The sequence below is a fragment of the Vanellus vanellus genome (assembly GCF_965231255.1).
Source record: "Vanellus vanellus genome assembly, chromosome: 5".
Classification (NCBI taxonomy): Eukaryota; Metazoa; Chordata; class Aves; order Charadriiformes; family Charadriidae; genus Vanellus; species Vanellus vanellus.
The window spans coordinates 20,674,305-20,700,569 of NC_138910.1; the positions used below are offsets into that span (position 1 = coordinate 20,674,305).

The following is a 26,265-nucleotide window of genomic DNA, read 5'->3' on the forward strand; positions in this document are numbered from 1 at the left end:
CAAGCTGTTTATGTGGCCGGTATGTCTGGCGAGTAATTTCCAAAATTCTACTACGCCAGTATAGGTGAACTTATTAACACTGAGTTTTGCCAAATAAAATGTCAATTCTGTGGAGATAATCAACACTAAGCATGGAGCTCCATAAATTTAGGGAACAACAAATTTAGGGAAGAGATTACACAACATGGTATCTGCAATAACAGATGACTGGACTGATGATCTTAGAGGTCTCTTTCACTCTTGTCCGAAACTACTATATATAAATTAGGTTTCAATAGTAGCTTAATCTAGTTTTGGACATGAACATTCAGAGTTGAAACATGAATACATCCTCTCACTACATCATCCAGACTATTTCAAGATTATTTCAGCTCGTGCACACTGCAATAGCCATCCCTCTCTCTTATGCTTTAATCTAATAGCACAATTAGTCCAATGAAGGATTAGATGATTGACATTTCTAATGTTCAGAAGTTTTACTAGAGTTCTCCTATCCTTAAGTGTCACAGAATGTAAAAAATACATCGTTCTCCCATGTTTTAGCAGTAAGCGTTATGTATCTTCTACCATATATAAAAATTATCATGCAGGGATATTGCTACAAAAAGCTGTATGTAACCCAACATTCTGATATCGCTAAATAAATTTGTAGATATATAACATAAAAAAATCTAAATGTACACATAGCTATCCACATCCATATATATTACCACATGATTTTGGAATAGTCCGTTTGATAAAAATGGAGGCAAAGGCCCAATAATTTACTAATGGTATGCTCTTTTTTTAGAACACTTTCTCAGATCTTGATTTAACCTACTTGACATCCCTACAGAGCTGGAACGTATAGACTAATTTTTAAGGCACAAAAAGTGAGGTAAACCAAAAATTACAAAGAAGCACAAAATTCCAGGTCTCCTGGTTTTTAATAGTGAACTCTAACCCACTGAAAAGCTAACACCTTTATTTTGGGGTATTAACTTCAGTTCTTGACCACTTTTGCATAGAAGTCTCTCCGTCCCCCCACCCCAAGAGAAAAATGATATATTCAATCTGGGGAAGCCACCTGTGCTTTTTAATAGCCTTGCCTGACAAAGCATAGGTCTTGTAATAGATGAGATACATAAACGGAACACCATTCAACATTTGAGAAAGGTGACTAAATTCACTAGCCTAGTGTCAATTTTTAATTCCTAGGCTTGTTTTTTGAAGTTTTTTTAAAGGCCATTCATGAAATATTAGAGATGCCTGTCTTATATTAATGTTATGTCCTCTGACATCCACTCAGGGATAGATAAAAAGATGGCATTAAGTTTTAGCAGTGAAGTGAAATGTTGCATGGTGCAAGGTGACCCAGTCTTATTTAACAGATTACCAAAATATAATCAAATAAAACCTATGATCTTTACACTGGCAAAAACAGTGCAGCAAGAGGACAAATATAATTTAAAAAACTTAAAAGACCAATTGAAATGAATCCGTGTGTATTTGTAACATGTGAGTCCTCTGCAGCTATCCAGTCCTTGTAAGAGCATCCATATTGAGAACAAATTTTAGTACAGGCAGGTTCAGCATTCCCTTCAATTTTATCCTGCCACTGTATCTAACCCAAAACAAATGTCCCAAACTCAATTAAGCTGCTTGATTACAATAAAAATAGTCCTTGCTCTTCATCTTAGTCTCAGTACCTGCTGGCTAATAACTCATAGTTCACAGGGAACACATTGTCTGACTGCATTAATCCACAGCTACGGGAAAAAAAAAAAAAAAAAAAAAAAAGAAAGGAAAACTCATACCAGCCTGATGATGTGTGTGCAATTCAATTATACCAAGATAAACTGCCTTAGGTTAAGATTACCAAAAGAAAACTTTAGGAAGCACAGATTCTGTAAAACCGATCTAGACTTAATTGATATAATTCTTCTCACTCAGCTTGTTTTTGATTGTTACTACGATTTTCATACACCTTTCTCTAATGTGTTTTCTGATAGCTACTGACAAACTTGAGATATTTTCATGATGGACTTTGGCTGTAATCCACTATGGCAATTCCTCCGTTTCTAAACCCTCACATTTAGTCCTTCAAATCCATTCACTGAAAGCTGCCTCACCTGCCACTCTGATTGCAATGCCTCCCAGACCCTCATCAGCTCACCTCATCTATCCACTGTCACACAAACTTGGGCTCGATTTGTTGAAATGGAGGAAACTTCTACTGGGGTCGAACGATGTAATTTGGGGCTGAAACTAAGTGAAGCTTGCTGGTTTGGATAGAGCGTTAGGTCAAATTCTGTCAAACAAACCCTGAAAAAAAAAAACAAAAAACCAAAACAAAACTATGAATTCATGCCTGTATTTTGCATAGAACAACTCCTTTCAAAATAATTTCTGAGTTTTTTTAAATTAATCACAGTGGGCCTGGGAAAGTGCAAGCAAGATTAAATGAAGATTTTCTATTTTTTATTTTTATTTTTAAAATATCCTTTAGCAAAGAAGTTAAGGCAATAGCTAAAAGTCCCACAGAGTTACTCCCTTACTTGCATATTTCTTGTTTGCACAGTCATTCCCTAACAGCGAAACACTCCTTTAGGACATAGGTTTACATTATTACCAGGACAGATATTGAACCTGGAAGAGTTAAGTTCTTTCTTCATCTCTTTTTGCAAAAAGTACAGGAAAGCCAAGAAAACAAAACCCATTGAAAGCAATCAAATAATGAAAAAAATAAAATATTTCTTTTGAAAAAATTAAAGCTGCCAAATAAATGTAGCAAAATGTAATGAATATTTGTGACTTTGTTTTAAAATGCCAGTTCTGTACCAACTGTAGTGATGCTTGCCCTTGCTGCTGCAACCCAGTCTTCAGATCTCATGAAACAATGGAGCAGTACAGAACACAAGTATATACAGCAACACCGGGAAAGAAGTTCAGGACTAAGATGTTTGCAACATCCCTGTTTTAATTCTGGAATTTTACTGAAAAGAAACACTGAAATTAAGGCAGTACAAAACTGAAAAATTTAGTTTTGCCCTGCATTTACAGATGTATGAAACAAGAAGAAAGGATGAAATGCCAAATATACTTCTACTACTACACAACATTATGTAGACGATAAGGGGCAACATGCTTTGTGTAGACCATTCAGCCCATGTGATTCATGGGCTGATTCTGATCAGGGTACATCAGAAGAGCCCTGTAACCCAGTATTTCCCTCCAGTGCCCCCAAAGGTGTCAGCTAGCAATGGACCTACCCCGGCCAATGGTTCACAGTCCTTACTTTAATGTAGTAACTGGTAAAGTCATGGCAGCATTTAAAAGGGCATTCTTCGTCTATCAGACACAAGGCACAGGGAGAGAGAGTTAGTGAGGGGATAGGTGATGGAAGCTGCAGAGTTAAAAGACACACTAACACCCATAACTTCCAAATATACTATTAACACATCAGGAGACCTCACTGAATGCAGTTTTTTTACCCACTCTGCCCAAATTTGTGCCGCTAAACACAAGACTTAATAGCCTGAAAAAAAAAAAAAAATCCAACCATGTGAAAGTAAAAAAACCCCTCTGTATAATAAAACGGCAATAAAAATCCCTTACCAATTATTCTACTACCTTCTCAAAATAGGAATATCATCTCCTATGCCCTAATTTTATCATTTCCTTTGCCCCATCTTAAAACACCAGGGTAATTATCCTTTATAAAGGTTGACTGAGGTCCCTGCGAAAATCTGCTCAGGGTGATTATTTAGTTGTCTTTTTATTTGTGGAATTTAGGGAAGAATGTTTCAAGCTGTTTGTCAAACTAACCGCTTCATCTGCTTTAGTATTTTTCTAATTGTTAAAAAAATAGCATTTTCTAATAAACAGAGGGAGAGTAAGGTTAAATACTCTAATTACCAACTTGTAAGAAGAGTTGAACATGAAAGTTGTGCTAAGGGATTCCTAATTTTCATGTATTTGGGGACAATTCTCAGGATTTAATGATTGCAGCATACCTGGAAATGTAAGGCACAGCAACATGATATTAGGGAATATTCTTCAACACTTCCATAACACCTTTAAGTGCTACTGAAAATGTTTTGTTTCTCATTAGTAGTTTTACACGCAAGTTTACTATTTCGCATTCTGATGACTTTCAAAGCATTGGACTTCACACACGACACAAATGCTTTCATTTTAAGAAGAGAGATTTCAAATAATTTGATGTATTTGCGTAAAGGAAGGTTCACAGTGCTGAAAACTTGTCTGCTTTTTCCTAACTGCATGACCTGGTCTTGCAAATTTAACAAAAAAAAAAAAAAAACCACAAAAAAAAAAAGAGCGTTTTTTCCCTAAAAAGCCTTCCCAGAGTACTCTACACCAGAGATGTTAAAAAGAAATTATTAACATGACTAGACTCCATCTAGGGGAGCATCTCATTTAAAAAAGTTGAAACATGTTTACATACTTAATTAAAACCATACCTAAATATGGTTTTCCTGAATGAATTTAGTGTAAAAGCAACACAAAGTTTGCTATGAAAAGCTATCTTGCAAATGATGCCAAAGCAATTTAAACTCATGGTAGTTTCCCCTAGTCGTACATTTTTTCCAGTTCTCCCTCCAACTACTATTGACTTAGCAGAGGTACAACTCCTATAAACATAATAAAACTGCATTTGCTGCTCCTCTGCCTCCAGAAGTTGACCACAACTGCCACCACCATTACACAGGAAAAGGTGTAGAGGAGTCTGATGACAGAGGCAGGACAACATAGAGGTGAACCTCCAGAAGATGCAGACAAGCACAGCGTCCCACAGCCACTCTCCTGCAGCTCCAGAAACATAACCCCAGGATCTGGCTCCCTGTCAAGTGCCCCACGAGCAGGACCAGGAGGCCTTTCAGACCAAGGACAACCATTGCAAAACCTTTGTCTACGTTCCTCAGCTCTTCCTAACTGTCATAAAATATTGCTAGGATACAGCAACTCCCTCTCCTTCCACCACATCAGTTGTACTTTGTGACCCTGTTAAAAAAAAAAAAAAAAATAATTGCAGATAATAAAGTCTACCATTCTCTTACCTTTGTCTTAAATACCGTATTTCTTTCTGGCAGAATTTTTTTGGAGGTACCACAAGTAAGACTTCCCACTGAGAGATTTCATGAAGATTGTGTCTTGGAAGGTCCTACTTTTATAATTATTTCCTTTTAAAAACTTTCTAATTCAGTACCCGCAGCAACATATGTATTCCTATGAAAAACTCTATATAAATTTACTGGAAATTACAATTTTAAGACATTTCCAATCTATGAAATTCGACAGGGGAAAAATATTACTTCTCTAGAAGTTGATAGAGTGATTAAAAAAACTACAGAAGGATTATCACTGCCTATTAAGTGTGATAGTTTGAGCAATTTCTATGGAATCCTTTCTTATTTTATTCCTATTAGATTCATTAGCATATTTCCAGCTAATAACTAACAATCATCCGCTGTATAAAAAAAGCCCTCCCTAAATCTGCTTCAATAGCTAGACGTTATGGCAACCAGTTAAAACTTTCTTATTTCTCTTTCAAAAGCTTTACACAGTGCAAACAGGGTTACATCCCTTTGGAAGCTAAACACCCTGGTGAGCATTGCGGTCCAGTCCCACAGCGCCTATGGGCAGACGCGTGGGCACACACTGCTTCTGCCACAACGCCTGCAGTCCCTGCGTAGCTCCACGCTGGGGGGATCTCCCACTCTTCTCTACCATGCACTACTGACCTCTGCCAAGAAACGGGTAGTTAGGCAGGTCTTCACCCCAAGCTTGCACGTTTCTCGTTATGGTCATCATGCTTGCAAACATAATTTTATTCTAGATATATATTCCTACCTCACTTAGGTCCTCCAGATACCAGATTCCTGGTGGGTGCATGCACTGTTTAGGTCCCTGAAATCGCTGATGCGCGTCAACTGTCCAAAGCTTTAGTGAGCAGCCTACCAGGGCTGCTTCGTGGCAGCTGCAATGCTACACAAGAACTCAGATAACTTATTTAGACCCGGTTTATCTCCCTCCAGGACAGCAAATGAATTTTGTGTGTTTATTTTGTAGCATTATTTTAATGGAAGACAAATATTTTTTTCCACATTAACAACTGGTTTGAATATTGCGTGGTCACTTTCCAGTTAGTAAACCATTACTTTAACATCCTCCAGTTTGTCATAAGACCACACAAAGGCTTTCTTGCTGCAGTGACAATCAATGTTCTCTCCAACTGAGAAGGACATAGGCTTGGTTTAGTTGTATGTTATTTTTTTCCTCTATTCTCATTTTTACAAATACTGCTATAACACGTAAGTTACTCAATGCTCTTCTGCGTGTTGTTAAATGCTATACAAAGTAGCAGGTACATGGCAAGACTATAACTCTTAATGCATCGGATTTTCTATTTTAGCGGTTGTTCATCTGGTATGATTTCTTAATGGATTCTTTTTAAAAGAACTAGATTGTAATTAATTGCAGCCCATGATTATGTACATGAAAAGGATTGGTTTGAACCTTTACCCTAGACATACAACAAGGTGAAAGAAAAGATACAGGTTATGGCTTAATAGTTTTACTTAGATAAACGGTGACATTTCTTAATAGAATGAAACAATTCTATGTTTTGTTCATCAAACTCTTTCTTCCTTTTTTTTTTTTTTTTTTTTTTTTTATTAACTGTGTCAAGCAGGCATCAGAATTGAGATGTACTCGCTTCACTCAATGGAAATATGTCTGCACTCAGCACCTTCCTTGGTATGGAATAGAAAAATTTACAGGCTGTAATTGTTAAAGAGCATTCACATATTTATTTAGATTGGGTATCAACCTTTATCATAATTCTCTTTTTTTTTTTCCTTCCAGTTACTAACCTTCACGTCCTCAGAACAGGCTAAAATGTCATGTAGTTAGTCTGTCCACGGAAGAGTTTTCAAGAACATAAAAAAATAAAACCAAACCCCACCTTACTGCTGTTTAGTTCCATTTGAATGGAGGGGACAAGGCTCTACAGAGCATTTTCACGCATGTAGTCCTATCAGAAGTGTTCTCTATGGGTTAGTGACCAATTTTAAACTAGCGGCTAGTTTTTTTAATCTCCGAGAATAAAGAACCAGCATATTTAAAGATAGAGAACTTGAGCTCTAATTTTTCAGAATTCTACTATATATTCACAGGAGGGCTGTTTTGAACTCTTCAAACTAAGTCTTGGAAGAAAGGACTCTGAAAACAATGGGTTCTTTTTATCATCACACTGATTTTTGCAGCCCAGGTTTTTCAGCCATGATGATCTGGAGTTGTGTGGAGAGATTTCCAACAGATTCTACCAGAGGATATGAACATGCTTTGGAAGCCTAGATCCAGTTTAGAAAAGAAAGCTGGTGCTATTGTCACCAATCTGCTATTGACTGAACTGAAAACAAGTGCAAATACACTAATAAATGCTTTCTTTTTTGGTCCCACTGCCTTTTCAAAATGTAACCCTTTTACAAGGTAACCTTGGAGCTTCAGTAATCCCATCCGACTACCACAAGAGTCATTGTCTGCCAGATCACAGTGCTGCTCAAGCAACTTTTCTCAGCCTCTATTCTGCCACTTGCAAAACAGGGCAACACTTTTGGAAATATGTTTATGAATGCCTAAATTCGAATGACTGACATTTTGATATTCCCTTGTGTCTACCAGCTATATTATGAAAAAAACAGTTTTATAGGAAGTTCCAACTACAGCACAGCCTGAGGCATAATTTCTATAGTTTAATCAGTGAATCACTTACTTAGCATTGCAAGGTTTCCTTTTTCTTGCTCAGTATGCTGAAATTGTTCACCTCTCTGGAATCATTCAGCTAAACTTATTTCATCATAGTAGGAATATTAAAAAATAGGTAGGCTTGCTGTGACTATTTATCAGAACCTGAAATACTCTGACAATTGAAGTTCCAATTTATTGCTGTGCTGGTCCTGTTTTAAGACTAAAACTGAAAGACATATGGTTGATAAAACAACCTGTAACTGCTTTGAACAGTATCTCGAAGCCTGTGAACATACATCAGTGTGTTCATTCCCATCTACCAGGAGATCCTCATCCTTAACAGAAGCAGATCATGAGCAAATGCCAAAAAAAAAAAAAAAAAACAGAAAGGGAGTTGGATTTCCCGTTTATTATTTGAAATGTGCCCTCTGCAACCGTCAAATTAAAGGAGAGCTTTACGAGCATCCGGAGAGAAAGGAACAGGGGCTCAGCGGCAACTGTGCCAGCCCCACACGGCACCATTTGCAATATGGTCCTGCGCTACCCATGCAGCGCTCCATTTGTAGAGCTGGATGCAAACCAACTCCTGCAGCTCAGGCTGGCGGACGGGATGAAACGAATCCTAGCTCTCCCCAAAACCCTCATGCAGCCCCCAGAGCCAGCAGCCGGTGTCCAAGAGAGTACCGGAGTAGGAGGCAGCAAGGGAGCCCAAGGGGGGCTCTGCCAAGAAGTGCTCTCGAGGAAATTTTTGGGGTGGGAGGTTCACCTCCAGCCACGCTGGAGGAAAAGCACATTGGCCCCTTTCATGGCTGCGTGAGCTGTGACAGCCACGTTTTTCAAACAAGGTTGTAATAGAAGAAAACTGTTTCTCCTGACTTCAACTCTGTTGCCTTTAACTGCATCCTCCTCACATGTGCTCTTACAGAAAAGTGGGGCATCCGGTACCGAGAGACCCAAATCTCAGCTAAGGACCTTGTGTGCTATAACTATACGGAGCACAGGTGAAAGCAAAATTTGTGTTCAAAAACAATAACAAAAAAGCGAAGCAAAACACCCGATCCACATTGACATCAAAACTGAAGTGAATTCACAGCAAATAGCTCACACGACTGTCAGCAATCTTCAGTGGAAACATGAGAGCTGACACCCTTGCTATTATGTATTAAGTAATAATTTTAGTAAATAATAAAAACCAGTATGCGTAAGTTTGTTTGAAAGCAGTGCTAAGTATGAAGAACAAAGCCAGAACCAAGTATTTCAGACCCAAAACCTAGCTCTGACGTGGCAGTCTTCTGCGCACTTAGAAAATTTGCTCAAAACATATGTCTTTAACTTCGCTGAAAACGGTTCTCCTACTTAAAGACATAGGTCTGCCTACATGTTTAGAGCTAAGCACGTGCACACTTATGAGTGGGATCGAGGCTTTAATCCTTCCTCTTGAGGCCTCGGTAGTAAAGTGGGGATAACCGTGCTTACCTCCTTTGTAGGGTGTTGTCAAACTTAATGCTCACGGAGCCGTCAGGAGGTGAAAATCATTATGGCTCCCACCCCGCAATTGCTAATGCACGGGCTGCCTGCTGCACGCACACCGAGCCCGGCGAAAGCTAATTGAGTCCTCTGAAGGTGCAGCGGTTTGCCCAGGCCCTATCAATAAGCAGTTAAGTGTTTAAAAAACAAACCCAAACCCCACTATATTAAATGTGAACACAGCACAATTTCCAAATGATCCTGCAGACCAGAGCCTCTGGGGCTAAGCATGGCGCAGGAGAAGCATTCATAACAGAACACAATACGGAGGGAGATAGATAGATAGACAGACAGACAGATAGATACACACAGAATATAAACCCACAGCTATTAAGCCAACTATTCAGTATAACTCTGTGCACACACTCCCAAACACACCTCCACAGGCAAGCACACACCTGAGCGACGCACCACCTGAGCTACAATAAATCAAGGGTTGCATGTATGTAAACAGAGGAAAATATAGACACACAGCTGATGCACATTACATATTCTATCCTTCCCTAAACTTAACTTTTATCAGGAAGAGAAGGCTGGAAAAAAAATAATACTTGATGGTTCACTTCGGTGAATGTAAATGAAATTAAGAAAAGATATCTGAGGTAAACCGGTTTGCTCATCAATATATCCCACAAAACCAATTAAACTGACGCCAAATTCAAATAATTCACCTGACGTCACGCTGGAGAAGCCAACCATGAACACCTCACAAATTATTATTTTGATCCAACTGTTAGAACAGAATTACAGCAAAAACTGCACTTTCCACAGCTATTAAAGCAGTGACCCTGGCAGAGCAGGCTTTTGTGCTGAACTTTTTATATCACCAAGCCTATTAATCAGGTGGCAGTTCAAACTGATGCGCTTTATATAGTTGACCCCGGCTAGTGCTTTAATTACTTGGTATTAAATGGTAATTAAGACTTTTCACATTCAGGTTTAATCCAAAAAAATTAAGTGTAAAATCCAGTAATTTAATAAAGAGTTGTGTTCTTTGCTGTGCTTCAGCCCGGACACTGAGGATGCAGCAATTTACTATTGACAAGCACTAAAGGAGCAGGTCATTTCACAAGTATAGTGTGGACAAAGGTGAACCGGGCAACTGATGAAATCTGTGGCCAAGGCGAAATAGCAATCTCTGAGCCAAATGGTAATAAAGTTACTGAAATGAAGCAGTGTAGCTTCTGAAGTGAACTGTCATAAGGAGGATACAGCCTTCGGGATGGCTTGGCCAAAGTAATTAAAACATTATTCCCCGAGGGCCAATCAAGGGGCTTAGCCCTACCTCTGATTTTGTACGCTACACCTGAAGAGCAAAAAAAACCATGCGTAAACCAGCAAGAAACACCAGCAGTCGTAGCTAGTGCTCTGTGAAACGGTGTCAACCTCTCAGAAGGTATTTACCAAATTTTTAACAAGCAGGGCAAAATAAGAGCCATGCTTTAATGTTCTTTCCCGTGTTATCGAATTATATCTCTGTATTTTCTACGACATGAAAGAACCAAGTAGAAACGCAGTCAAATGTCACCGTCCCAAATTCCTGGCTAAATCAAAGACAATTACTTCCCTCAATAGCTATTAAAGGCAGATAGTTTAATCACTGGGGAGGCAATCTAGTGTATAGGACGCTGCAATAGGAGTCCGGAGATGTAGGCTTAACTCGTAGCTCTGCTACTGACCTGCTATATGACCTTGGGCAAGTCTCTTCACATTTCAGCGCCTCTTTGTGTCCCTATTAACCTTTGTCCGTCTCAGCTATTTAGAATGTAACCTCTCTGATGCAGAACAGTCTCTCACTACATGTTTTTACAATACCAGCACAACAAGGTCACCATCTTGGTTGAGACCTCTAAGTGCTACAGTAATCCAAATAAATAAGAACAATATATTCAATTATTCACAATCCCACTTACATTTATTCAATTTTCCCATAACATCTGGATAGCTGAGACATCACCGAGGATGCGAATGTGCATCCTACATCCTTTTCATTTTAATGCCTTACCTGCTGTTCGTGTAATTGAAATTTGTATTTATTTTCATAAAGTGAAGAACACCTAACCCGCCGCCTAAAACACAAACAATGGAATGAGCCGTTGGTGCCCAAGTTACTCAGAACACACAGGAAATAAATCATTTGCCTGAAAGGAGAAACAAGAAGGTCCACCCAGTATAAAGTCTGACCCAGCAAAGCACTTAAGCATGTCTTTAAGTTAAGCACTAGTAGTCCCACTAAAGCTCTTAAAGTAAGCTTAAATAAGGAATTGCAGCTTTTCAGAGTTTGGGGAACACTCTGTGAAAGATTTGAAAAAAATAGAACAAAACCATGAATGTAAGTATAGTAATACGCGTATTGTGAAATTATGTACTGTGAACGTGTTCCCAAAGAAGGGAGCAAAAATACTGCTTGCCTTAGAAACAGGTGATGAAACGAGGGATTTTTTCTTGATACTAACCATGCTCCCCAACAAGCACACACCACACCTCCATATGCAATTCAAAGGATATTTCAAATACTTGCGTTTTCTTTTCTTATTTCAATTGTACTTGGAAAGCATTTAGATGCAGGAAAAATTAACACAGCTGTCTCTGTCTGTGACATGTTTTCTTCGAAAATACTGTTCAATCAAGGTACATTTTTCATAAATTCTGTCTACATTTTCAAGAACTACCAAAACCGAGCTAAATGAGGAAAAATATAGGCTCCAAGCAGAACCCAGAAATAAAACTACTGATAAGAAAAAGTAGGAATTGTACGCTAAAGATTTTAGCTAATTTATTTACCTAGAAGCTCGAACCCAACAAGCATCAAAATATCATAAAGATTTGGTTACTTCAACAAGTTTGTACAGCGGAATGCACATTGACAGGAATAATTCTTCTTTTCTTGATTCGAATACAGATACTTGAGTACCTTCAACTTCAGTTCATGCTTTTTAATTCTGACTCTTTGGAAACAAAAGCATACAGAAAAATAAGAAAACATTAAACACTCCCGATTGGAAATTGTTACAAAAGCACCAGTAGCAGAGAAGAATTGTAATTAAACGCATACTGACCCACAAAGGAAGCACTGAACAATTATTTTGGCAGCGCAACTTTTGCAAATCAGCTAAAATCCTACCTGAAGAAAGGGCTCAAGCCTATGCAGATATTGATAGATCAATAACATGCCATGAATGACAGTAGAACAATAGCCATCACTAAAAATAAAAAGAAGAAAGAAGAAAGAAAGAAAAAGAAAAAGAAAAAGAAAAATCCACATGTGGCTTAATAGTCACCCTTTGAAGAAAACTGAAAGCTGTAGGAAAAACAGAAAAAGAAGTCTGCTGTCTTCCCTAGTCTCATAAATTTTTACTGTCCAAACTCAAGCTTGGGGTACAACACCATTTTTATTTTTCACACAAGAAATCTTGTTTGTAAGGATGGCATGAAGGTAGGATGAGACAATGGTAAAATTGTTGAGGAGGTTGGAATGCGCGCAACTTATTACCACTGTAAAGGGATCATTATCTGAAAAAACATTACATAAACCATTTGTCTTGAATATATAAATTTTGTAGCAATCGTAAATTCTAGTGAAAAACAAGAAAACACACACCAAGAACTTGTGTAATAAAAGATGCCTCCTTAAAGATCTTTTCTTCTCCTGGGAATTTAAATGTAGTGAAAATTTGGAAGATGCAGTTTCTTTAGCAAGGAGCTCAGTTAGCATAACTGATACACATTGCCAGCCTCAGAATTCTAATTGTGTTTAATACAGTTTCACGTTGCATCGAAGTACAAAATCAATACCATTTGTCCAGCAAACAGGAAAAATGGAATCTATAAACTGCTCTTATTGAGTAATTAAACACCTATTATTGTCATGAGTGGTGAAACAATGAATTTGCTAAGACAAATTTTTGCAAGAAAACACTGCAGTGATTAATACCTCCCTACGTATTAAATAAAAATGACTGCCTTTTGTGCGGTACTGCTGGCAGAAGAACAGGAATGAGAGAAGTAGTTGCCAGTGCCACAATAACAGGCTAACCTTGAACTGAACTCCTTTCCTCAAGAAATTAAATGCTGTAGCAGGACTTTAAATCCCTCCACTTAGAGCTCATTTGTGTTCCACGTAACCTGCAGTTCCTGAAGAGAACTCATTATCTTCAAAAGGAGAATCCTTTTATAATTTCTTTACAAATGTGTATATTGTTTCTACAAAAAGTATTTCATATCAGAAAAGGGATAAGAGTATTAACAGTGTAAGCAAGGCAAAAAGGCTCGTATCATTAAGACACCATTTCTGCTTCCTGGGAATTCAAACGCCAGCTACAGTGGTATGGAAAAACGAATGAGAAAGAGGTTAAAGAAAATGTACCTTTACAGCAAAATTTTAATCTGGTAGATTGATGCTAAACTGCCTTGGTCTTTCTGCTGCTATATGCTCTATTTCTATGTATAGACCCCCCTCCCCCAATGCCCCTCCTGTAGCTTTGGCTTCCTATTTTTCTTTTCACTTAGAATGATGCACTAGGAACAACTATAGAGTACAAAAGATGAATCTATGGATGTGACACTTGTAAAGGGTAACCCTATTTCACAAGTGAGATGGGACAAAAAAGAAAGAAAAAAGGCCACAGAAGCAATAACTGCTCACTGAATTACCATTAAATTGTAAGATTTACAATCCAATGTACAGTAAGTGCATATCTAATGGAGTTTGTCCTCTAAAAGAATATAAAGTAGATCTTTGCAGCATAAGATGTATGCAGGTTATTTTTTTTTTTTTTTGCTTTTTATTTTTTTAAATTGGGGCACACAGAAAACAGCTGTGCATATAAATTCCAGAATTTTTATACATATTAAAACTAAGCCAAAGCCAACATTAAACGATGATAAATGTAGTATGATTAGTAGGATCTGGCTTTGTATTTTCAAAACATACTCACGTTCTACAAAGAGAGATAAAAGATGACTTTAACACAGCCAGTCAATACTGCTTTCACGGATATCATTGGTAAAAGCAGATCACATATTATAAATTCAGTTTATTGCTCTGATCTACTGGAATTCAATGAAATGACTGAAATGACTTTTTGTGGGGGGCGGCAGAGCAGCTGCTCACCGTTTCCAATGTCTTCTAAACAAAATACCTGGACAGGAGTTTCAGGTCACTTTGTTCATTACAGCCTTAAATAACCCACAATATTTACTTTCATCTAATGAATGTAATATGAATAAGGCTCAGGCACAGCATTATTATTTGTAAATATCTCTGTCACTAATTTCACTGCTTTTATTCATATGAGCATAACTGTTGAGTGATTTAAGTTTAGAAATCAGCCAGGCACGTCAAACAATTATTTAAAAAGAAGCAAACTTCTACATGAAATACCAGACGTATTCCTATTATACTATATTACCAGGGTGTAAATAATCACATGTTTTACAGAATGACTCTGGCAAATTCAAGCCTGTAATAAAACCCCAAACTACCGAGTAGACAAAAGAACTTTTGGGTGGGTAAGCCAGATCGTGTTCCACACTCTTAATTTGAATTAAGTTTTATTTTCCCTAGCTAAACTTCAAGCTTCCACATTTCCAGAAATGGCATTAAAACTTTTACTCTCCTACCCAAAAGGAAGTTTGCCTAGCACACAAATTTTCCTGTTATCTGGCTTTTATTTTGAGGATTAAAAAGCAACGCACAAGATCAGCAACGATAGCCTTGTTCTCTCCAACCTTAGTGAATCAAGTTCACTGGAGGTGAAGCAGTGGAATTATCAGTACAAGTGGCTGTGTCATCAAAGCTTTCTGAGAGGTAGTGTATGGAAATGCCTAAACAAACAGAAGTGTAAAAGCTGTCTGTATAGGAAAGGGCTCTCCCAAGGCTTTTCATTAAAACAATTCCAATTGCGGCTTCATGATGCAGCATTATATTATATGAGAAATATAAAATCTTGACATTTTTCTAAATGTGAATGGGTTAAAGAACCTCTCCACGCTACAGTGAGCCTGAGAATTTCCAGCAGCTGATGAAGACCAGTTGACCACCTGATACTTTTTCAGCAGGGTGATAAAATTAAAGGATTGCTTTGATTTGCTTGAAGGATTACTTTCTATAGTTAATTGTTTAAAGTGCACAGTCTTACAAAAGGGAAAAATATCAAGAAGGTTAATGTAGAGTGAGCTAATTGCAAGCTGATTACATTGTGCAAAGCGAGAGATATTACTTGTGTTACATACCATCACAAGGACCAGCCTATTCCACCCTGCTGCTGCAGCAAACAAGCTGATTTGCTAACAAAGTGGTCAGCTCGGGCACTTGCACAGCATCTCGGTAGGTCCACAGGCGACTGCTTCCCATGCGGAGAATCTCAAGCTCCATTTTCCAATCTGATTACACGGCTCCTTATTCCAGCAGCCTTAAACCTTCATGGCAGTTTACCAACATTTTCATCACTTTTTCTTTTACAAAGCAAAAGAACTGATAAGCTCTCAGGTACCCGGGATTTCGTAGTCGATGGCTGGCAGGCAGCCAGCTTCCCTCACAGCACAACTGTTTCGTGCCACAATGCAAAAAGCACACTGAATTGAACAGATAGCACAAAACTATTAGAATTTTGCAGTACGTACAAGCAAGCAGCATGTTTCTGTCTTTGCAGATGTAGACAGTTCTGTTTAGTCGCATTTATAACATGGTAGACTCGAAAAGACGGGGTTTAACAAAAAAAAAAAAAAAGAAAAAAAAAGGGAAAAAGAAAAAAGAAACGCCAGAACAAATGAAGACAGAGTACTGTCACTAAGTCAATCACACTACAAAGTGTGCACCCAAGTTGCTCCATTGCAGGGCTGCCAAATTACCAGGAATCAGAGACAATACTAATAACTTTTGATAAAAACTCAAAATAATAAAAAGGAAAACAAAGCTTCAGATTAAAGTGAAAGTGTTTGACACAAACGGAGACATTTTTTAAGATTAAAACAAATGCAAAAAAGACACACTATTGTCTGTTTTCAGCATACATGAATGCTTACATAAAGCATTAAAATAGCCACAAGATTTACCTGGGTTTACTTATTCTCTGGCTCAGAAATACCACTTGAATGATGAAAGAACAAAAACTATGATTCTTACTGGCAAATGTGAAACATGTTTATAAAATGCTTATTCTCATGTATATCATGTACTGCCTAAAAATCTGAGGTACACAGGAAGAATTATAAATATATACATAAATTTTTATATATATATATAAAGAAAAAAACAGAATGCAGAATGAGTGTTCTAGAAAGAGATAATCCTACAAATCTTAAGGATTCTAACAAAAAGCAATCCAATAAAAAGCAAGAGAGAAAGAAGCCTCCTTAGTTTTGGTTAAAGAAAAAGACACTAATACTAAACCAACAAGTTTTTACTTATTGCTACTGAGGCTCACTCTCCCATTCAAAGAAATTGGTTATCCATGTATTATTTGCATAATGGCCAAAAGACCCTATATGGAACTAACATAACACAAAGTTAATAGTGTAGAAAACAATTCCCCCATACCCCCCCAAGCAACCCATTTTTTTTAAATCAAGCGGACCAAACTGAAATCTGAATGAATACGATCCATAAAGTATTCTCAGAAGAAGAAACGCGATTTTGCATATCATCGCTTTTATCATAAGGGAACGGGGGTGGAAATGCGGAGGGTAAGACAGCGACTTATGGAGGTGGGGGGGAAAAAAAGAAGAAAAAAAAAAAAAAAAAAAGTACAACTAAGCTGGCGCAATGGCTCAGTACTCCAGATCACCAGTGCATTGACCCTCTGTATCTCTGAGTCATTAGCTGGAATCCCAGCTCTGCCTTTAGGAGTGGGGATTTGAACTCGCACACCGATGCGGTGCGATTCGGGATCTTGAGCGTGCCAGACAGAGGGGTCATTCTCCTCGGTGCGGAGGAGGCCGGCGGCCCCCCGGGAGGGCTGGGCTGGATGAGTGACTGTCGCCCGGCGCAGGCACCGGACATGCTGCTGACTCAGGCAGGGACACTGACAGGCACCGCTGCTTCTCCCCATCACTCCCGGACGGAGTGGTTTTAGGCCACTGGTGCTGACAGGTACATGCAAAATTCAGGGGGAAATCATCAACATATCCTTACGCGTCTCTGTGTGCGTGCACGTGTGTGTCTGTATATATACATCTCTCTGTGCGGCTATACAAATGTTTACACACATTTATGGAGACATACTGAAGCAGGCTAAACTGGCTTCTCTGCAGCCATACGTAGTGCTCAGCACTGCCAAAATATTCCTAAACCAATTATTCTTCTTAATACAGCTACGATTTTGTACACATGCACATACAGAGGCTACATATGATACCCTATACATACGCCATTCGCATACATGTAGTACTGTGTGCAAGTAGCTTTATCTTTAAAATTACATTTGCTAATTTACACGGAAATTTCATCTCTGATAAAATAAACTCCACGTTTTAACCAGCTTCTAATGCCAACACATTTTTCCCATGAATGATTCCTAGTACAGTATTACAGCTGTAAGATTTGAGAGGGTTTGTCGCTTGCAGATGCAGGTTGTGGGGTTGCCTTCTTTTTTTTCTCACCCACCCACCCCCCCCCCCCCGCCTTTTTTTTCCCCCCCTCTATGATTTATTGGATGGTGAGCAAACCCACTTAAACTATAGTTGTCCGTATGAATCACTAATTTTCATGTTTCTAATTAAAATGTAAACAGTGTAATGAAGACATCAAGTTTTTAGGCAAATGTCTCTTCCAGTGCCACTTGGGGTATGGTAATTACTGAAGCAGATCTATGGATGCTCCCGAATCCTCTACAAGTCCAGATTAAAAGCATTACTGCTAAACCTTGCTTTTTACACCAGGGAATTGTGTTCTCTAACCTATTCCCAGTTTGCTTACAGATGCATATCTGTACAAGCCTTTATAACTAGTCATTATAAAAAAAAAATCAAAATAGAAGTTTATTACATAAATGGAACAGTTTGTGGGGGAAAAAAAAGTGACTTCATTTAAAATAGAATTTGATTTCACTTTTATGACTACACATAACTAGCATAATAAAACCTGTGCTGAAAACTTACCATCTTAGTGCTTCCTCCAGGAAAAGAAAAATAGATTAGGCATTACTAAAAAATCATAAATGATATTTCAAGCCTGTATTAAAATTCCTATTGTCCCAAAATGCTTGTTTCACTGTCAATTAATTTAAAAATACATTATTCAGGAAAACATTAATAAAAAAAGAAATCTATTCACTGAGAAAAAAATGCAAGTGGCCATTGCAAATACAAAATGCTTGATGTAAAACTGAAAATCTTTTGTTGTATTTATTCCAGCCTTTATGTCTCTCTGAAATTTGTCAGAATTTATCCTAAAGCAAATGACCTCTCCTACATTTACCGAAGGAATACAAGTCCTCTCCTGCTTACAATTGTTAATTGAGTCTGTCTGCTACAGCTTCTCTTTCCTCTCCAAATAAGCCAGGATACTTGTTTTACATATTTACTGCCAAGCACTTGAACAGTCCTCTATTTTATTATAATACTGGGGGTTCCCCCCCTCTCCCCCCCCTCTGGAAGATTTTTTTTTTTTTCTGTTCTGCGAGTAGTTAAAGCTGCAATCCACAGTGATATAAAGCATCTAAAATGCCTAGTACAAGAAGAGGTTTTTCTTCCTCTCTTCCTGGACTCAAAGTCCATATTCTGACTGGTGGAGCCAATTTTCATCTTATTTTTACATAAATGCTAGACAAGCATGTCTGTGTTGCTAACCTGGATCATGAAGATGAGAATGCACAGAATGTACATGTGCATATGTGCATGTGAGCGTGCATAAACATTTTAGTGGGTGGTCCACCATTTCAGTTACATTTTACTAGTAAAGTATTGTATACAAACATGGGAATACTTCTCAATACATAAATATATATATAGGATTTCAGACCACATCAAGTCATAAAGCATCTTGTCTCTCAAATCATAAACGCCTTAACAGAATAAAACAAAACAAAACACTATTTAGGCATTTCCTTCAAATGTATTGTTCCAGCAAAACCAGATTTAATTAGACAAATAGCATTTTAAAGGCTACTGCTTTATAACGTGGTACTCTTGAAAACGATGGGGGACTGCAAGTGAAAGCACCTTTCTCGTTTAGCTCTGTGGTAAAAATAAAATAAATTAAAAAAAATTACACACACTTACACATGCTAAAAATTTTCTTTTTTTTTTTTTTCATTATGGCTTGAGACAATGGGGAAATCTTACGTCTTCGCAACAGTTCCAAGGCCATACTAATCAGGTGTAATTTTTAATGAACACTGACTGTTTGGTGCTCATTCAAGGTATTTCATTAGGAGGTTATTCATTTAAAATAAATGTTTCAACCATATCAAGCTGTAACCTTTCTTGAAATGTAAATGAATGGTTTAAATGAGAAGATTAATAAAGAAGGGATGTTCCAATTCCAAGCATGGCATGCTATGTATTTTTAAATTTGTCTATGCCAGATGCTGTCAGTCAGAACAAAAAACTGTCCAAGCAGACAATCTGTGCGTCTGAATGTTGATCATGTTGGAAAGTAAAGGGGGAGGGGGGAGAGAGTGTGTCAAGGATTCATGGTCCTTCATCTTTGCAGTAGAGCAAACACGTCTCTCAGTATAACGACAGACAGCTGCTTCCACTTTCTAATGTGCCCTAACTTAGATCACTGAAAGAATTGTCAGCACTCAGAGAAACACACAAAGATAACACAGCCAGCTGCCATGAAGGGGGAAACAGCACAGCTCAGAAGAAATGGGATTTGTTCCATTTGCATGATGCTGGCTCCCTTGGGCCCCTTTCTTTCAAATCCAAAGCACAAAAGACAACACTTAACATATTTGCTTAAAGATGACAACCTCATGTTGATTTCATTTGGATGTAACAGTGTCAGGATTACAGATATAAGAATATATTATATCTGTAACAGAGACTGACAAATGTATCCATCAGTGAAACTGTCTGATTCATCTGCTTATACAGCCATTTTACCATCCCAAGGGTGCCATCTAAGTAGTAACTTTAGAAGACTGAAGGTCTAATTTTATTACACCACATTTCAACCTACTAAACAATATTATTTCTAAAATAGATCATTTTTATTGGAAGTCTCCCTGATGAAAAATCCAGTAGACACCGGAGAATTTATGAACTGTATGGGTCCTTTGAACTCAATATACTGCCCATTTTAAGCAACTTTCTTTATACACGATCAAAACCTAAGTTCAAATAACTGAAATCGAGTTAAAACCATGGATGATAATAGTACCGATTTTAATATTACATCATAGCCTGTCAGTATTTGAATATTTGCTGTTCGGCAGTCTGTCACTGTTTAGAGTGCTGCTTGTTACGGTTCAGCATCAAGAAAAGAGTTTCTTCAATAGAAACTCTATGAATAATTATTGTTCTTCAATACACTTTGACGAGCTACGCAATCTAATTTTTGGTGAAGGTTTTCATTGGGCACGCCAAAAGTCACATGAAAGCGGCTGAAAGCCGAACACGCTACTCATCGCATTGCGCTGCAGCTGCAGCAACAGAAAACCAGACTAAGGGGCGCACATTTGCAAGACCGCCTGTCTGCACAGTTTTATGGACCAGCCTCTTTTCTAATCAGATGAAACAATTAGGCCGTGGCTAGGCTCTCTCTAGTTTCAAATGCATCACACTGAACTGTCTGACAGCGAAAGTGTCGCCCCCACCACCCCAACGCCACCAAGTGACTGTGCATAACGCTCCCTACGTGAACTGCTTTGTCTAGAGGAACTCAAAACTGCTTGTTGCTATCTGCTGCCACCAAGAACTGCAGTGTAATTCACTAGATTGAAGTTGTTTCGTAAAATGGAGTTAACTGCTGTACGTGGAATTTCAGCACAGCAGATGGTTACCAGTCATTATTTTCAATTTGTTTAGTTTCAAGCAATGGGGCTGGTTGGGAGGAGCAGTGAGGAGGACAGGAGTGGGGAGAGGAGCGAGGTTAGATACACGGGCTCGGAAGGCAAGTAGCGCTAGGTGCTAGAGCATTAAAAGGAGGGGAAAAAAAGGTCTCTGCTCCAAATTGCAGCAAAGCTAAGCAAAAAAAAAAAAAAATATAATTCAGATTTTATACACATATATAGATTAAAAAGAGTATGACGTTTAAAAGGGGGCACTTGCTGATCAATCATTCTCTGTTCAAGAGTTACCTTACATTTTAAATATTGGAAATGGACTTTAAAGTTTCCAAAGGTAAATTGTCTCTATTCACATTCTGCCATCATTCAAGTTTAAATCACTCTCTACTATAAGTGGTTCAGTTGTTGAACTGGAAATGGAAAAGGAACCATTTATGGACAAGTGCACATGAACAGAAATTAAGCTGTAAATATCTGGGCTGGGCCATTATTGTAGTCCAGAAACATCTGGGGCTGAAGCCCAGGCTGGGCCCCACTCCTTCTGTGTTCAGGTAATTGCTTGGATGATTTATAACTTACTGTTTCTATTAAAAATGGTTTAAAGAGAAATTTGGAGCCTGAATTCTAAAATGACTTTGCTCTTGCTTTCATTTGTTCAGGAGGCAAAAAAAAAAAAAAAATCCTTTGCCGTTTTCTCCCCTCTCCTACGTTTAAGAGGTAAAATGTTCCACCACAAGGACAAAATTCACACTTTTCTAAATTCAGACCAAAGACACGACACATACCCTTCCAGCAACAAAAATCGAAGACTATCCATTCAGCTTGCATTTGAGTTGCTTAGTGCTTTAATACTTCCCATCAAAATGAAATTTTAATTATTTTCCCCGCATAACCCCTTTTTTAAAAAAATTCCTATAAACTGTATCAATACATTCACAGCATATTCACTTGTTTCTGCTATTTTGATCCATCCAAGAGTCAGCTCACCCTGCCTGCCACCCCAATGCCACAGGTGGTGTGGGCAGAGACCTTCCAGTGGGCATCTCACTGGCACCCAGGAGGGACCACGGGTACTGCGTCCTTCACGGGGATGTTTCTGGCCCTAGGACTTGCTCCTCCCCCCCCACTTCAACAGAGCCTGATTTTTCTGGCTTTCAGGACAAGGTATAAAAGCCACCCATTTGACAGGGTGGAAGAGAAAGTCCTAGGATATTGGGGTTTGGAGGAAAACAACAAGGGATACGCTTGGATGATACCAATCTTTTACTGGCAGTCAGGAAAAAAAAAGATTACTCTCTCCCAGGCAGAACAGCAGGGATGGTCACTGACTGTAAACAACTCTGTCATCAAAAAACTTGGTTATTTAAGACTGACCAGATACCCTAACTATATTTCCAACCCTTTCCCGTGACAGGTAAAGCTCATTCTAAGAGTACCCCTAATAACCCTGAAGAGATTAGGTTTGTAAAGGGTTTAACCATGCTGCCCTCCAGGTGTTACACATCCTTTTTTATTGAGGTTTCTGTATGTTGGGCAGTTTACTGCACAGCTCCAACACGCAACACCGAACGAAGGAACAAGTTTGCAACCTGGGTATATGCCAAGGTTGAAGTGACACACTAGTGACTGTCTCAGCCCCTTGGGAAAAAGTGGATTAGATGAATCACAAAGCAATGTCACCATAATTTCTCCAGTAAGTTAACTATCCGTTGGCCACAGGTGATCAAGACATAAAAAGTATGACCTAGCACAGATTGTGCTCTGTCTTGGAAATTTTTTTCCCCTGCCTCTCCATAAACTGTAATTGTCCTTAGACTGACAAAAACTCTTTGACATTTTGAGGCAATGGAAAACTTTGCATATGGGGTTGCATCAACCTAGGAATATACTAAATAAATCTTCCAAACTTCTCAGGGGTTATTGTGGAATTCCCCCAACAAAATTTGGTCCACTATCACCCATAAAGCAGATGCCATACACTTTGTATGCCAAAGAGCTTCTTAATTTTTTTTTAATTAATTTTAAATAAAAGGTTGGAAAGCTAAATGGGAATTGACCATAGATCACCTGGTTATAGCCCAGGTGACCTACAAAATAAATAAAACCAATCCCCTTAATTTTTGTTGGATCCTTTCTCTTTTCCTTATGTTGTACAGAAATGTAGAAACTCAACAACGTGGTTAAGCCTCATGGCTCAACAAAAAATACGTGTAGCTGAAATGCTGTACTCATGCAATGAAAAAGCAAAGTTTGCCCAGAGTAACAGGCCTACCTGTTCAACTACATGGAGGGCTTAATGAAGCCATCAGCAGGAGGTACTTTTCCTACATGCTTTTCCTACAGTCTAACATGCTCCAACCACATTTCAATTCAAACTGGCAAAATAATATTTAAAAACGCTCAAGCAGAAAGTGCCCAAGTTAAACCAGTACACTTTTAGGAAAGGTTGTACACTTGGTTAAGGACACTCTGTGCGACAAAGTTTTCTTAAATAAGTATTTCTTCCTAAACGTATTCACATTCTTGGACCAAAACTAAACTATGAATTGGGGCATGTCTTAATTCATGGTACCAAATCCAAGACTACTTGCTCTTTTGTTCTACTTCAGTAGATCTAGGGAAAACTTGAAGCAGACTATCAGATTAATTTGAATTATTGGAAACCCTCTGATTTCTAATGGTGGTATACTGGAGTAGAGAACCATGGTCAAACATTTGAGCTGGAGAACAAGTCTGACTGCACATAAATATCACTGTTAGTAACAATAGCCCATAGGAGAACAAAAAACTGTAATACGGCATTTCACGAGAGAAAAGGGTCGAGCAATTGAACCTAGGTGACTGGAGTAGGGTTAACTGGGTTTAATCCCACCTGAATTATTTATTATCTAGATTTTAGTACATAATAAATTTTAGTAGCTAATTTTGCAAGTCTCAAATACCGTGCACTGGCTTCTGTAGTCTTTACTATAGTAAAGAGCACTGTATACCTAAAGAAAGATTTCTACCAGGTGAAGAAATAACTGTAAGTGAGCCACATGGTTATACCATCGTGGATTTGAGTCTTTACTTTCATAAAGACCACCACTAGAGAGAAGAAAAAAAAAAAAAAAAGAAAGGAAAAAGCATAACAAATACAAAAAAATACAAAAGCCTTCCACCATACTATAAACAAGAAAAAGAAAAGGAAAGCAAACCACTTATTGGAGCAAAACTCCAAGAATAACGAGGAATACACACAGAGATTTTATTATGCAACACAAATGGGATTCTCTTTGTAGGTGCCAGCATTCAAACTTTCTGGAGATAGTTGTGCTGGTGAGGGTCTGGCAGAGGAGGTTGTTGGCGTGCCCTCTAGAGGCTGGATGTCTGGCCAAGGAACTTTTCAGCAGCTACCAAAATACAGAGGAGACTACCAGAACTAGATCTGTAAGCAGTGCTTACACTTTTTATTTTTTTAAGCATATTTTATGTACTCCAAGACACTGTAAGTATTAATACAGCACACCAAACCTCTAAAGGATTCCTGTCAAGTATAAATACATGCATAAACACAAGATATAATTGAAAAAGTCTTTGCTTAACGAGCTCATGGGTGCTTTGACACAGTGCATAAAATGTAGATTTGAAATTTTAAGATGATATATCAATTCCCACAGTTGGGCTTTGGAATAAAAATTTAAAAAAATAAAATCTATTCGGCATCGGTTCAGATTCAGGTTACTCTTACTCTAACATGGAGCCACACCTTACAAATAACAACAATAAATTTTCTTACCACCCACCTGCGTACTCATAACGCGTGGATCTTTTTAAAGGCAAAAACATCTCAGGGTAAAAGCAGGGTCAAATTTTGCATTGGCAGTAGGTAAAAAGCTCTAATATACCTAGTCAATCATACGCTAGTTGAAATACAGCCCACAGAGTACTTAATAGCTCAGCCCAACAAGCATATCACCAAGCGGAATTTGGTGCACAAGTGTAAATGATAGATTTTTTTTTTTAAACCGTACATGATTTTTGTCCTTATTATCTTACTACTGACAGCAAGTAAGCCTCAGTACAGTTAACTAGGAAACAAACTTGCTCGCCTGAAATCCAGCATTGAATTACCCGTGATACTTAGAAACCGTACAGTAGTAAATTATATTACAACATGAAAGAAATCACTCCTGAAAGTAGTTATCCTATAAGAAACACGGATATACAAGGTTTCACTTCTTTCAGTGCCTTTTTACCATGTAATGAACATATTAATAGCTAGCCAGTCACAGTCTTTTGCTTACAATATTTACAAAATACCCCAATTTGATACTGGTTGGTATATGTAGTAAAAGGAGACACCACAAGGAAAATAGTTATTTCCACCTCTAAGAGGATAGTTAAATGATAAATTAACATCATTAATGAAAATCTCATTATTGCAACTACACAATACTATCGTGCCTATTCATACTTAATTTTCTTGTAGAAATTACATTAAACAGCGCAGCATATAATAGGTTCTGATTGGGGGTAGGAGAGAACCAGTCGTTAACTATGACTAAAATGACCAGTTTTCCAGTGCAGTTGTCTTCTAATTAAATCTAAGTGTGGAGCACAGTCATTGAGATATGCTATAATGATTTGGTTGGAAGTATTTTTCCCTTTTGTTTTTTCCCCTCTGCTTATCAGAATACCTTACACCTTTCTAAACTAGAGCTGGGGGCGGGGAACACAAAAACCAAAAAACCGACCCGCTTCTGGCAGATGCCACGCCAAGGCACGTATTACTCACCATCCCTCCACCCACAGTCAGGAACGCAGCTCATCTATTTCTTAGCTCTTCCCACTAACAGGTACTGCCTCAAAATCTCCGAACCGCACCTTGATTGCTATTTCAGAAAGACAAGCTTCTTAATGACAAACTGGACTGCCATTTTATTAGCAGCAAAACAAATACAATTGTAGTACTCAATGCTGCATCAAGCCACAGTCAGTCCCCTATTTACTGTCAGCTATTAGGGATTACATCCAAGCCCAGTTCTGCTCC

General features: G+C 38.2%; 1 protein-coding gene across 1 annotated transcript in view; it reads right to left on the reverse strand.

The window, feature by feature from the left end:
• The window catches only part of FIGN (fidgetin, microtubule severing factor), a gene marked incomplete at both ends in the record, with an annotated part of 85,423 nt that extends 59,379 nt beyond the window's left edge, over positions 1-26,044 (reverse strand). Inside the window, one exon of the mRNA XM_082483877.1 lies at positions 26,011-26,044. Coding sequence (XP_082340003.1) covers positions 26,011-26,044 — 34 coding nt within the window. The remainder of the gene's footprint in view (positions 1-26,010) is intronic.
• Between the last annotated feature and the right edge of the window lie 221 nt (positions 26,045-26,265).